The 12429-nt window shown below is 58.3% G+C and overlaps 1 protein-coding gene across 1 annotated transcript; it reads right to left on the bottom strand.

The window, feature by feature from the left end:
* Positions 1-1418: 1418 nt before the first annotated feature.
* LSCM1_00077 (uncharacterized protein) lies at positions 1419-5234 on the bottom strand (the record flags this gene model as incomplete). The annotated part of the gene is made up of 1 exon (XM_067317736.1): positions 1419-5234. The coding sequence occupies one exon, from the start codon at positions 5232-5234 to the stop codon at positions 1419-1421; it is 3816 nt and encodes a 1271-aa protein (XP_067173841.1).
* Positions 5235-12429: the final 7195 nt, after the last annotated feature.

Raw genomic sequence — 12429 nt, 5'->3', positions numbered from 1 at the left:
CACAGGTGAAACGGAGAAAAGAGTTCCCAGGCTTGGCACCCGTGGGGCCGGCGCCGCTTCGTCTAGCATTGTGGCACAAAAACAAACAAACGGAAGAAAGTGCTGCAGGAGAAACGACAGAAAAAGAAACGGGCTGGCCCTCAACACTTGGACTCGATTTCTTCAAGAAATCGCGCCGCGAATCATCATCGCACGACGAGTCCACGTATCCCTCCGTGCACCACATGAAAGCACTGCGTGTATGTAGGGCCGCGCATGAAAATGTCATCATGACCGAAAGCCACAGTTCACAAACACACAACAACTGGAAAGCCTGATGAAGACGGCGTCACGTCCACGCAGCAGTAAAAAAAGGGCAACATGACTGAAAGAAAACGTGAAGGAGCACACACACACAAATTCAAAAAAAGCGGGAAGGAAAGCCCCGCCGAGCCACCTGACCCCCACCAGGGGAGCCACATCACACTGACAATGCGTCCCTATCCGTCAGCGTCCCGCCTCCCAGCACGACCCGGTCGACAGTTGTACATGTCAATGCACACTTCGCCCCCCACAAGCCGTGGCACCGCGGCTCAGCCCCCCCAGGGTAAGCCGTCCGGCCAACGACTCGGGCCATGCGCCCCGCCCGCTCGTCTCGGTCACCACCACCACCAAGTCCCCTCATCGCATACGTGCAGCGCGATCAGCGCCACACGACCCCGGGCAGTCCCGCATGCATCCAGCCGCGCAGCAGGGGGTGGGGCCCACGCGCATCCGCTCCATGGCCCCGCCCACGGTCGGCGGTGCCAGATGCCGCGCACCTCACCTCCACACACCCCTGCTCAGACGCCGTGCAGCATGCCACGTGCGCCTGACAGCGCGTGCGCCCAGTGCCCGCAGCTGCGCACCCTATGAGTGAGAGGAGAAGAGGGAGGGGGGCCTCGCCATCCTCGTCTTCCGTTTCCGCCGACATCGATGGGAGCGTGTCTGCATGGCTCGCCCACCGTCAGCCGCGACACGCCCAAGGACGCTGCACGCCTGCGGCGGCAGAGGCGCTCCCCCTTTACCCCAGAGTCTGCACGTCCCGGACAGCAGTCGGCGTGCCGAGCAGACGGCGGCCAGACGATTGGCAGGCGCCTGCGCGTAGTGAGCTTGTGGAGCCAGGAAAGCAAAGAAAAGGAGCGGAAGTGTATCGCGGCGCCCCAGAAGGAGTGCTCAGCCGGGAGGGGGGAAGGGAAGCGGGGCAGCGTCGCCCCTATCCTCCTGTACGGAGACTGGAGAAAGGCAGAGCACAGCAACTCCTCGGCGGCACCCAGAGGGCAAAAAAAAATCCCGCAAGAGCAGCAGCGCCTGGCGCATGTGAGGCGACAGGTATGGGAAACTGCCAACAGCTTTTTGTACGGCATTGTCGGAAGGCGGTAACTCCTAGCTGTGCGGCATCATTGTCTGCGGCGCTGGAAAGAGTTGCGCTTCCCGTTTGGCGGCTGTGGCTTCAGATTACTGCTGCGGCCGGCCTTCAAGGCATGGTCGGGCGTGGTCTCATGCAACTCCTTTTGCGCCGCAGCAGAGGAGGCCTCTGCTTGCCTCCCGCACACACGGCCCCGCATCGCGTCCTGCGACGCGTCCACGTACCGCACCAGGTGATCCAGGACGTTTGCCTCGCCGATGGGCTTGTGTTCGAGCAAGCTGCCAAGCATCATCTCGTACAACTCATCGACAGCGTGGCTTCGTGCATACTGACGCTTCGCCACCTCGCCGGGGACTACTGGAGAACGTTCGTGCCCTGAGAGAAGGTTGGCGCGCTCAGGTCTACGGTGCGTTGGCGGCACCGGTCGCGGCGCGCTCAATCGCTGACTCAGGGGCACGCTCGGCATGCGCACAAACTGATCACTAGCGGGCCCGCCTGCTGTGCCCTTTGGAGGTGGTAGCTCGCATGCGGCAGTAGTCGATGAGGCAGACGCTGTCACCATACCAGCGCGGGCGGCAGCGCTGGCGTATGGGGCCGAGAAGGTGGCAAGGGCACCGCCGTAGTCAAAGAGAACGTACTCGCTCACCAGCCATGGTGAGTCTTGCAAGCGTGCATTGAGGAGAGCCGCTTCTCGCACTGCCGCCGCTACTGGTATGCGCGGGTGCTTCTCAAACATGCCAAACAAGTGCCGCAAGAAGATCGGCTCACGTGCCGAGGGAGGCAACACAAAGTTACGCACTACCGTTGCCAAGTACGTTCGCAACGCTGCCCCGCCAGCCAAGCTCAGCACTGGCCTCTGCGCACCCTCCATCGCACTCACATCGACAATGTGCAGATCGCCGCTGAAGAGGAGTGGCCCATCACTAACGCCAGCAACAGGGGGGAGGCGGTCTGCCACCGCCACCTCCTCTTCTTCCCCCGTGAGGGCCCACACCTGCTCGCAAAGAACTGCAGAGTGTCGGGTGACGCTTCCTGGCACGGACGCCGCTGCGCCAGCTGCCGATGGTGCTACAACTGTTTCGGCCGGCATCCAGGTTATCTGCGCTAGCCAATCATGCGCGGACGCGTTCGGTAAAGACGAGTTAGCAGCACTTGACTCAGCCCTGTCATCTACCAGCACCACAGCGACGCCCTCTGCTTTCTCTGGTACCGCAGTGGTCTCCATCGCTGTCACGGTGTTCCACGGCCGCGCCGTTATTGCCAAGCACCACTTGTCCGCGCAGCAGGTGTGCCGATCGTCGCAGTACCCTGCCCACCAGCGAGCCGCGCTGTCCATCGTGCCGCGTGAGGAGTTGGGACGTGCACCGCTGGCTTTGGGGGGCAGCACGTGCCGCGTGTCGCACACGTAGAGCGGATTCGATGTCATGTGGGGCGTGGGAAGGTCTTTCTCGAGGGGCAGCACAAGTCGCTGATAGCGGCTGCGCATGAGAGCAAACCACTGCAGGCGCGTGCTCTCCGGCACAGCGCCGGCCTCCGTCAGTGCGCTTGACAACGCTGCCATGCAGTCTGCCACCTCGTCCTGTTTGTGAGCTTTGCTCGTCATCTTCAAACGCCGCAGCGACACCGTCTGCTGGGCCTCCCCCGTGCCGCCGAGGATGTAGGCCACTGTCTGAATCGTCTTGCCGACCTCCTTCACCACGTAATGAGAACTATACCACAGCACCACTGCTCGCTGCTGCCGACAGAGCTTCAGGAGTGCCATCAAGAGCTTCTCTGGCCCCTCGCTCGTCACCCAACGCAGCGCTGGAATGGCCCAAATAGAATTGCTTTCCCGCAGCGAGAGCGGATCATCTTCGCGGCGAGTGCCAAGTGGGCCTTGCTGCTGTTGCTCGATCGCAGTGTCCACGTCGCAGATGAGAAGGCGACTCAGCGCGGCCACCACCGCCCATGCCGCCACCGACTCCTGTGGCGTCTCCCCAAACACGGACGATCGCACGCCTTGCTCATCCAGCTGCGCGTAAAATTCCTCGGCCCCAGAGAAGAAACGGCAGGCAAGGATTGCAAGGCGTCGTACATCCCTGCCGTTTCGACACAGGAGAGCAGGGGTGGTTGAGGTCGTGATGAGGTCATTCAGCAGAGTGAGGAAGCGGCGACGAAGTTCTGTGATGGCGGTGTGCGCTCTCTGCGCCGCGTCGTTTGTAGCCTGAAGTATCCACTCCTGCATCAAGGAGTCAATGCGCTGCTGCTCCTTCTGCAGCCACGACAGCCTCGCATCCTCGGCATCGTCCTCTTGAGGATTAGAAACGGCGGCCAACGCCGAGCTCACTGCCGCGTCGAAAGATGCAGACACCGCAGCGGCCGAGGAGCTGAAGAGAAGGGGAGTGGAAGATCGGCAAGCGGTTCGGGGAGGAACAGCATCTACCGGGGGAGGCGGGACGGACGGCGCTCCACGCTCCTGAGGGGAGGCTGTTTTCTCGCCCGCAGCCATGCTACCGCCGTCCGGCGGCACCACATCCTTTCGCAATTGTGCAGAGAGTGGTGCTTGAAGAGGTCCCGGGGAGCCTGGCAAAAGAATGGCGCCCCGGTGCGGCTCGCGCTCCTCCTCTCTTTCTGCGGCCTCGGCAGCGTCGGCACCCTCGCTGGGCGCTTTGACGCTTGAAGAAGCCGTTCTGTTGTCTTCCAGCTCAGTACCCGTGCTCATGCTCTCCTCATCGCCCCCGTTCTCCTCCTCCTCCGAGCTGCTGTTCACGAGGGTGGTCGCCATAAGCGAATCACTCGGGGTTGACCTTCCCGAAAAATCGCCGACCTGCACTTCTACCTGGTAGACGTCGGGCGAGCCGTCACTCGTGTTCACCTCCAGCATCATCACATGGCGGGACGGCGCTTCGCCGCTCATCTGCTCTGCCATAGCTCGCATGGCCAGCATGCGCAGCTGCTCCTTTACCTGCTGCAATGAGCGTTCACCGCCGCGGTTGAGAGCGCTCAGGAACTTCTGCGGATTCTCGGCAATCCAGTCGAAAAATGCAGGGGACACACTCGCGACCTGCTGCATCACCGCTTGTAAAACGACCAAATTACCCTTTACTTTATTTGACATGTAGAGCACTGTGGGGTGATTGTAGATGCTCTGCGGTGCGCCTTGCAGCAGCGTGATGAGGTCGTCGTCGTCGTCGGAGTCGAACTCGGCGCATATCTTGTCAAGTTCTCGGAGGCCGTCGGGGCTGTGCGGGTACGGCAGCGGTCCTTTCAGCGAGGCAGCATTAGCCGTCGGTGTGTTGTTGAGTGACTGCGTGAATGACGCACGGCGGCGAACCGGTGCAGCAGTGGGCGCCGCTGCCGCTGCCGTGCCAGCACTGGCCAGTGATTCCTCAGAGCCGATGTTCGGCAACGTGGATACAGCAAGCGATTCACCGGCGAATGTGGTAGATTGAATTGCCTGCTCCTGCGCACCTGTGCGCGTGGCTGAGGATGCGGCGCGAATGCGCTGCGGCACTCCATAGACAATGATAGAGCAGGGCGCATCCTTCAACTCGGTACCCGAGGGGGATGGTGACTCGAGCGCGACGGTTGAATGTGTGCATCTGGTTGGCGTCCTTGATGGCGTGTACGGGGAGGCGTCAAGTGGAAACTTGAGCAAGTCACTACCGTGTTGTTTTTGGTATTGGAGGAGACGCACAAGGCGACCATGAAGAAAGATCTTGACGCTCTCCGGCTCCAAGGAGAAAGGTGGGGCTACAGCGACCTTCAGCAGTGTAGCCAGCGTCACAGGCGGCATCAGCATTACGCTTTTGCCCGATATGGAGCGCACTGTGACGGGGGTGACAGAAGAAGATGAACGACCGGACATGTTCGCCTGCGCCTCTGCGCGAGCAGGAGGGAGAGGGTACAGAGGTCAACACCGATGGTACGAGAACCTGGACAGATGAAGCTAATGATGCTCGAACGAGAGATCCCAACCAGCGAAACGAAGCACAGACACACAAAAAAAAACAATGAAGGGAGAGCGCAACAAAGGAGGCGGAGGGCGACGCAGCAGACAAACCACAGAGACAGGCAGAGGTGCAGATATAATATAATATATATATATACGCTGCGAAGGCGAGATAAGAGAGGGAAGGCGGTGAAAATTTAAGAAAAAAGGAACAGAGAGGGAAATTTTTTAAAAAAGCTCTCCGCGGAGCGAAACAGGAAAAGAAAGAGAGAGAGGAGTCCGGTGTGGTGAGGAAGTCAAACGATGGAAGGGAAGGGAGAAAAGAAAAGGTAAGCGTCGCGGTCCGAGTGAGGAAAAAAAGGATGGCAGGGAGCGAACTGATGGCACGGGCGCGTCGTCTTTTCCCCGTTCCTCACTCTCTCTTGCGATTGCTGCTGCCGCTGCTGCTACAGCCACACCTTTACTGGATGTGCGCGGTCTTTGACACGCAAACGTCTATCAAACCGATAGGTACACGAGGAACTTTTAATGCGAAACGAAAATTTGGAAAAAAAGAGAACCAAAAGCAAAGCGCGTCCGCTTTTTATTTGTTGCTATCCGATGCTGCTGTTGATATCATGAGCAGCTGCGCGTGCAAGTGTGGGTGTGTGTAACCAATGAGCGTCTCTATCTCAGCGTTGGCGTCTGTGTCTGTACGCGGTCTCGCTAGTTCGTGTCGTAGACTGCAGCAGGAAGCAAAGATGGACGAAGGCGTGAAAATGGCGTTGGGTAGATAAATGAAGCGAGGTGGCACACAACGTTCACTGGCCGCAACACCCGCGGAGGCACACTCTCTCGAGCTCTGTGGGGGGGATCGACAAGAGAAGGCACGAAAAAAAACAGAGGGGAAAGAGAGGAGAGCAACGGATGCGGAAGACAGAAAATGAAAACCAACAGAATGCGCCAACGCGCGACGATGTCCAGAGAGAAAGAGTGTAAAAAAAACGGAAGGACCCTCGGGGGAAATCGTGAGAGGGCAATAGAAAGAGGAGGATGGGCAGCAGCAGCAGCAGTCGTCGTCGCCTCGGGCGCTGATTTTTTGTTGTTGTTGTCTGGTCGGCTAATCGTGTTTGCTGAGAGGCGAAGAAGGTCTTGATGAAATGGAAAAGAAAGGTGGTGAAGCAAACAGAAAGCGGCAAGGGGCAACGACGCGGAGCCTGTGAGAGAGGTGTAGGGGGAGGGGGGGATAGCAACGCACCGCTGATGTGAATATATGCGGCCTTTAGTGGGAATGCCGGTGGGCTCGTGTGTATGTGTGCCTTTGACGAGCGCCGGAGACGTCAAGCTGGTGGAGTGCAAGAGCGAAGGAGCGTTGGTGCTACGAGTAGAACGTTCACACGCAAGCGCCGTACCAGCCAGGTGACCTGCCAGTGCAGGCAGTCGTATAGGGCGACGAAGGGTGAAGGTGCAGCTAGCGGCCAGGCGCGAGACATGCACGTATGACGAAGGATAACGGCACGTAACCAGGTGCGTTAGACACACGTTTAGGAAGGAGGAGGAGGAGAGACCCCGAAACCAACAACACGAAAATATTAAAATATGCGCAGATCGGACGCACGCACGCGCGCGCGAGAGAGAGAGGGCAACGGAGGAGGACCAGAAGGGCCGCTCGTGCGAGGTGCGCAAGTTCGGCAGAGAAGCGAGAAGAGGGCGGGAAAGGGAAAGCGGTGAGGTGAGTGTGGAGGAAACGAAGAGATGGGCAAGGGCCCCCTTCAGCACGAGGGCGGAGGGCGCTTCAGGCTTCATTGGAGCGGCGCCAGCACCATAGAAGCAGGGGAACACACCCATGCTCTCGCAGAGACTCTGTGGGCGACTGTACATTCATCTCACCACATGAGCGTCACGGAACTCCTCCCCTTTCCTTCAAGTCGGACGCGAGGAGAAGAAAAGGGGAAAGATAATGAGAGTTGGAAGAAGACCAGAGAGCGGCACTTACTTGATTATGCAGCGCAACAAGCACCTCACGGCTGTCACGCCCAAGTACTTCTTACTTCCTCTCTGCTCCTCATTACCCTCCCCCCGCCTCCTGCAATCGCTCTCCCTCTCGCACAGTGGCCTTCACGGCACGGGGTATGGGCGTCACCGCGTTTTTGTTGTTTTTGTTCAGCTCATTATGTTTGTGTGTGTGTGTGTTTTGGGGAGGAGGTGGGAGTCTGTCAAGTAGTGAGAGAGTGGAGCGGGTTACATTTCTTTTAACGTTGCTTCCTTTGCTTTTCTTTTTCTTTCGCTGTTGCTGTTTTTTTCTTGATCGAGAGACAGCTTCCTTCGACGCGAAGATGGCCAGCGAAAGAGAGTGCACACATCCCTTCGACACACTGGCGCGCGGGCATGGAGAGAAAAGAAAAAAGGGGTGTAAGAGAGACGGAAAAGTATCGGGTGGAAAAATGGGTAAGGGACACTCTGGAGATGAAGTCCATCACCAGCGCAGGCAAAGAGGGGGGAGGGCACTTTAAGAGAGGTACGTGAAACGTACTGCGAGGTCCGTCTTGTGGGCTTTGGTTCAAACAGAAGGGATTCGCATGCAGCTTCCATTCTTCCTGTTTGTTCGTTTTCTTTTGGTGTTTCTCCTGGGGACTTCTCTCTTCGCGTTTTGTTTGTAGCTCAGAAAGTGTGCGCCGTCACTGATGGGGTGCCCCCCCACCCGCCTTTTTCCTCTCCCCGTGTATGTGTGTGCACCAAGCCTTCCTTCGGCTCACGTGGTCTGCTGCCTCCTTCTCCGCCTTGGCACCCTTCTCTCTCTTCCCGCCATCATCGCCTCTCCAGCTGGAACGGATGCGGGAAACAAAAAAAAGAACATCGCGCCGTGAGAGACAGAGCACACAGGGGCACCCGCATGGAGGCGACGGAAGTACAAGGAAACGAGATGCAGCACGTGATAAGAAGCACCCGCGCAGCACATACAGGGATGACAGCGACACGAAGAAACATCACAGACGGTACACAAAAAGGGGTAACACGAGAGGAGAAGAGCCCATGCGTTCAGAGGAAGCCCACAGAGTGAAGAAATGAATAAAGGTGCAGGAAGAAACAGGGAAAGAAAGAAAAAAGGAAAGGTTAGGGCATTACACTGTGTGAGGAGGATACTTGGACAACGCTGTGGGGAATACACGATCACCTCACCATAAAGAAAGGGAGGTCAGCACACCATCGGAGCAACACAAAAGTGGAAGAGGGCAACAGGCACGTGCAAGCGAAAAAAAGAAAGGTGGGGGAATGCGGGCGAGAAAAGCGAACCTAAAGATTGATAGACCGGAAAAATAAGAAGAGCGAAAAACAAAAAGAGGAGAAACACCGGAAAAAACAAAATGAAGGAAAGATGCACAGAAACATATGGTTTTTTTCTTCTTCTCGGTGTCTGGATTGGCCTCATCTAAAGAGAGAAAAGGAGAGGGAGAGCGATTCTTTATACATTTGCGTCTCTTGCCTTTGATGTGCCCCCCCCCCCCTGTTCACGACGGGGAAGAAAGCACGAATGCCCCCCCGGTGTGCGTGTGTCCATATAGCTGAGTCTGCGCGTAAAGGAAACGTAGGGGGAGCCGGTGGGAGTCTTCTCCACTTCTCTGCATTTTCGTCTTCAATGCGGGGGCATCTTTTTCTTTTTTGATCGCGTCTTTGCTTAGCCGCCCCCGACCCCTCCCTGAATCCGTTTTTTTTTTGCAGTCTTGTTGCGCTCCGCGTGCTGTACATTCATACCGCAGCTTACTCTTACCCGTTTTTCCTTCTTTTCTTTAGTGGGCGAACGTTTGCCGCGTTGTCGCATTTCGTTCGGCCTTTCTCCTCGTGTTTGGGTGCCACAACAGCAGAACAACGGAAGCAGAAGCAACGAGGAGAGAAAAGCCGTACATCCAACGCTCACCATCCTAACTGGAGGTGATTGAGGTGTGCGTCGAAGAGTGGAGGAGGTGATGGTGGTGCGCTTTGGGGGCATCCCCTAATGTGTCGGCACCTGCCGTTGTCTCTCGTGGAACTTGGCTCAGGTTGCTCTTGATGCCCCCCCTCCCCTCTTTCTCTCCGCATCGCTGCCGCTTTGTCCACCAAAGCTCCGCACGTGTGTCTGTGTCCGTCTGTGTAGGCGCCTGAATTTGCAGAAGACGAAGATGAAAAAGCGACCTACTCCCAGCGAGATGCACACAAGCGGACGAAAGGCGAAACACAAAGCACCAAAAGAGGTACTGCGAAGAGAATGCCGATCATAAACGGCAGCCTCCACAGAGGAGCGAATAAAAAGCGGGAAAGGAGAACTCATCAAAGAGGTGTGGCGTGTGGAAGAGGATGGAGAGGGGGGGCGAATGCAGAGAAGGGGTAAGTGGAGAGAAGGGGAAACAAGAGAAGCGAACACATTGGCAAACGAACTGAAAAAAAAAAAGAAAACACAAATGAGGGAGTAGGCGGAGGGGGGGCTCGGTGAGATGGAGAGAGGGAGGGAGAGGGATAGTGTACGTTTCCTTGTTTCCCTCCCCGTCTCAGTTTGAGCGCGTCATCTTTTGATGCGCCCGCCCACGGAGAGCAGTGGCCTCCTGCGAAGCCACGGCTATGGGCGTACACCACAGGAGACCAAGGGCGCAAAGAGCAACACACGCTGCGATTCACCCGTGCCCGCGCCTCTCTCCCATGGAGAGACGACGGAGGAAGCGAGAGACAGAACGTTTCGGAGGCGGTGTAGCCCGCGTTCCCCCGACCCACCACCTCTCCCCCCCACTCACTCCGGCACCCGCTGTCTCCGCCGAAGGAAATTTTTCCATCAAGTGACTTTTGTGCTCCTGCCCTTTCTTCCGCAACGTGTGCTAGGGCACGTGAGCAATGTCGCCCCCCCACACACACTCACAGGAGTGTGTGTGGGGGGGGAGACCCTTGGATGAGTCTCAACCAAAAATCATCGGCACCCTCGCGTGGACGACACGCGACTTTATCCACCTCTTCGTTCTCCGTGCAACCCTTGTACAAGACACCCTAAGCAAAGCCAATCAAGGAGAAGTCGAAAGAGGGGCTCCTGATCTAAGCATAAGAAAGTGCGAGCCCGTGTCGCCTCACCGAGATCACCCATCGTTGCTGCTAATGAAGGCGTCCTTCCGGCCCTCTCCTCCAGCCGCGCACACGGAGAACGAACAAACCTGAGTGCCCGACGAAGAACGTCGAGAAGGTGAAGGGAAACGAGCGAAAGATGATGATAAAGCGAGAGGGGCAGGCAGGCAGGCACGCAGGCGCTCCCACGCATCCCTGGCATGTATCTATACCTGCACACGCTTTCTGCCAAGAAGCAGTGGAGGAGCTGCGACGTAAGCCAAGACGGATAGACATAGAGAAAGAAGCCCCCGAAGACAAAAACACGAAAGCGGTAACACACGCGCAAGCACGGGGGGAGAGCGCACAGCCAACGCGGTCAGGGAAGGGGGAGAGGATTGAAAAAAGGTGGTGGCGCAGCGCCACTTCGAAGATGAGGGCACATACGCACTGGCGCTGACGAAAAAAAAGGGGGGAAGTGAGGGGGTATAGGGAGAGCAAAGGAGAGGAGAGGTGGCTCACAGACTACGCGACCAAACGGAAAAGAGAGGGCGAGGGACAGCTAGTGGTTGCGCAGACAGACAAACGTACACGCACAGAAGAGAAAAAAAGCACGACTGTATACGAAAAGGAGATGTAGTGAGGAAGGAGAGCGCCAAACGTACAGAGTGGAATGAGAGACACATTTCGAGGAGAAGTGAGAGAAGATGCAGCGGTAGGAGCACCATGCTCGTGCTGCTCCAGTTCTCCAAGGCGCGGCTGAGGATCGGGGGGGGGGGGAAAGGCGAATGCAGCTCGAGGATGGCGCCCCATCAACACAAAGAGCTTAGTACAACCATGCAACAACATCATCAGCGCCCCCTACCAGCGCCACGGGGCGGTCCGGCAACAGCAACAACGGGACACCCGCACACGCGACTGGTGAGACGACTGTGGCCGCGTACACGCTTGCCCGGCACACAACATCCTTTCTCTTGCCATGCCGCGCCACCATTACCGGTACAAACGCACGCAGAATGGCAGGGAGGGGATAAAGAGACGGCACCTGCTGTATCGGGGCTGACGTACACTGCGAGGAGAAAGAAAGCGGAAACAAAAGCCTCAGCAAAGGCAGCGCACACCAAAGGCACCACCCCGAGAAGCAGCGGCAGCAGAGCGTGAAGGGGGAAGACAGAGGGGGAGGGGGCAAAGGCTAAGGGAGCAGAGGAGCGGAACACGACAGCGCCGTGGGTTACAGCAACGCATCATGGCTGGGATGGATTCGCACCGGACTCATCCCCACTCCAAGACAGCTTGTGCACCATTGGTAACGTTCGCGGCTTCGTGAAAGCAGAGGACAAACAGATAAAGAGGAAGGGGCAACATATCGCGAGAGATCAGCTGCGTTGGCACGCAGGGTGTGGAGGATTGTCCAAGGCGCCTCGCGGTGCTTCGGGATTGGACGCCGCCGCACAGGCATTGCTGCCGCACACGCGGGCCCGCGGAGCAGGCGCGCGCGCGCAGCCACGGCGCCACACACGGGAGTGGCACGCTCCAGCACGGCGCTGGCGCACAGATGCTCATGCACACGGTCACCGCGCGGAGCACATGTGGCCCACGTACACACCACACGCCGCAGTAGCGCCCGCCACATATGGCACGGCACAGCGCACACGGAACACTGCACACCACACGCGTGGCGTGGCGGCTGCGGCAGCGCGCACCGCCGCGTCGTCGTGACGGGATGTGTGTGTCTGTGTGCTATAAGCCCTCTTCTGCGTGGCGTGGCGGTCGCCGCGGCGACCTGCCGCCCGCCAGCTGCTCATGACTGTACGGTGTTATGCGACAGGCGGGGAGGATGGGGGCGCGTGCCCCACTCCTCTCTGCCGCGCGTGTGTTGCCCAACGTTGCGTAGAAACCACCGGGTGGGGAGACTGGCGCAGTACGCCCGTGCCGCGTGGCACGGGCCCCGCCGCGGGACGCGCAGGTGCGCGCTCCATTCGCATCCCGCCGCGCACGCAGACGCCCTCAAGGGGCGCGCACGGCGCAGGGGGTGGATGCAACGGCGGGTGCGCCGCCCGTCATGGCGCTC

The sequence above is a fragment of the Leishmania martiniquensis genome, chromosome 36, assembly GCF_017916325.1.
Source record: "Leishmania martiniquensis isolate LSCM1 chromosome 36, whole genome shotgun sequence".
NCBI lineage: Eukaryota > Euglenozoa > Kinetoplastea > Trypanosomatida > Trypanosomatidae > Leishmania > Leishmania martiniquensis.
Note: the sequence above shows the minus strand (reverse complement) of the source record. Positions and strands in the feature narration are given on the sequence as shown.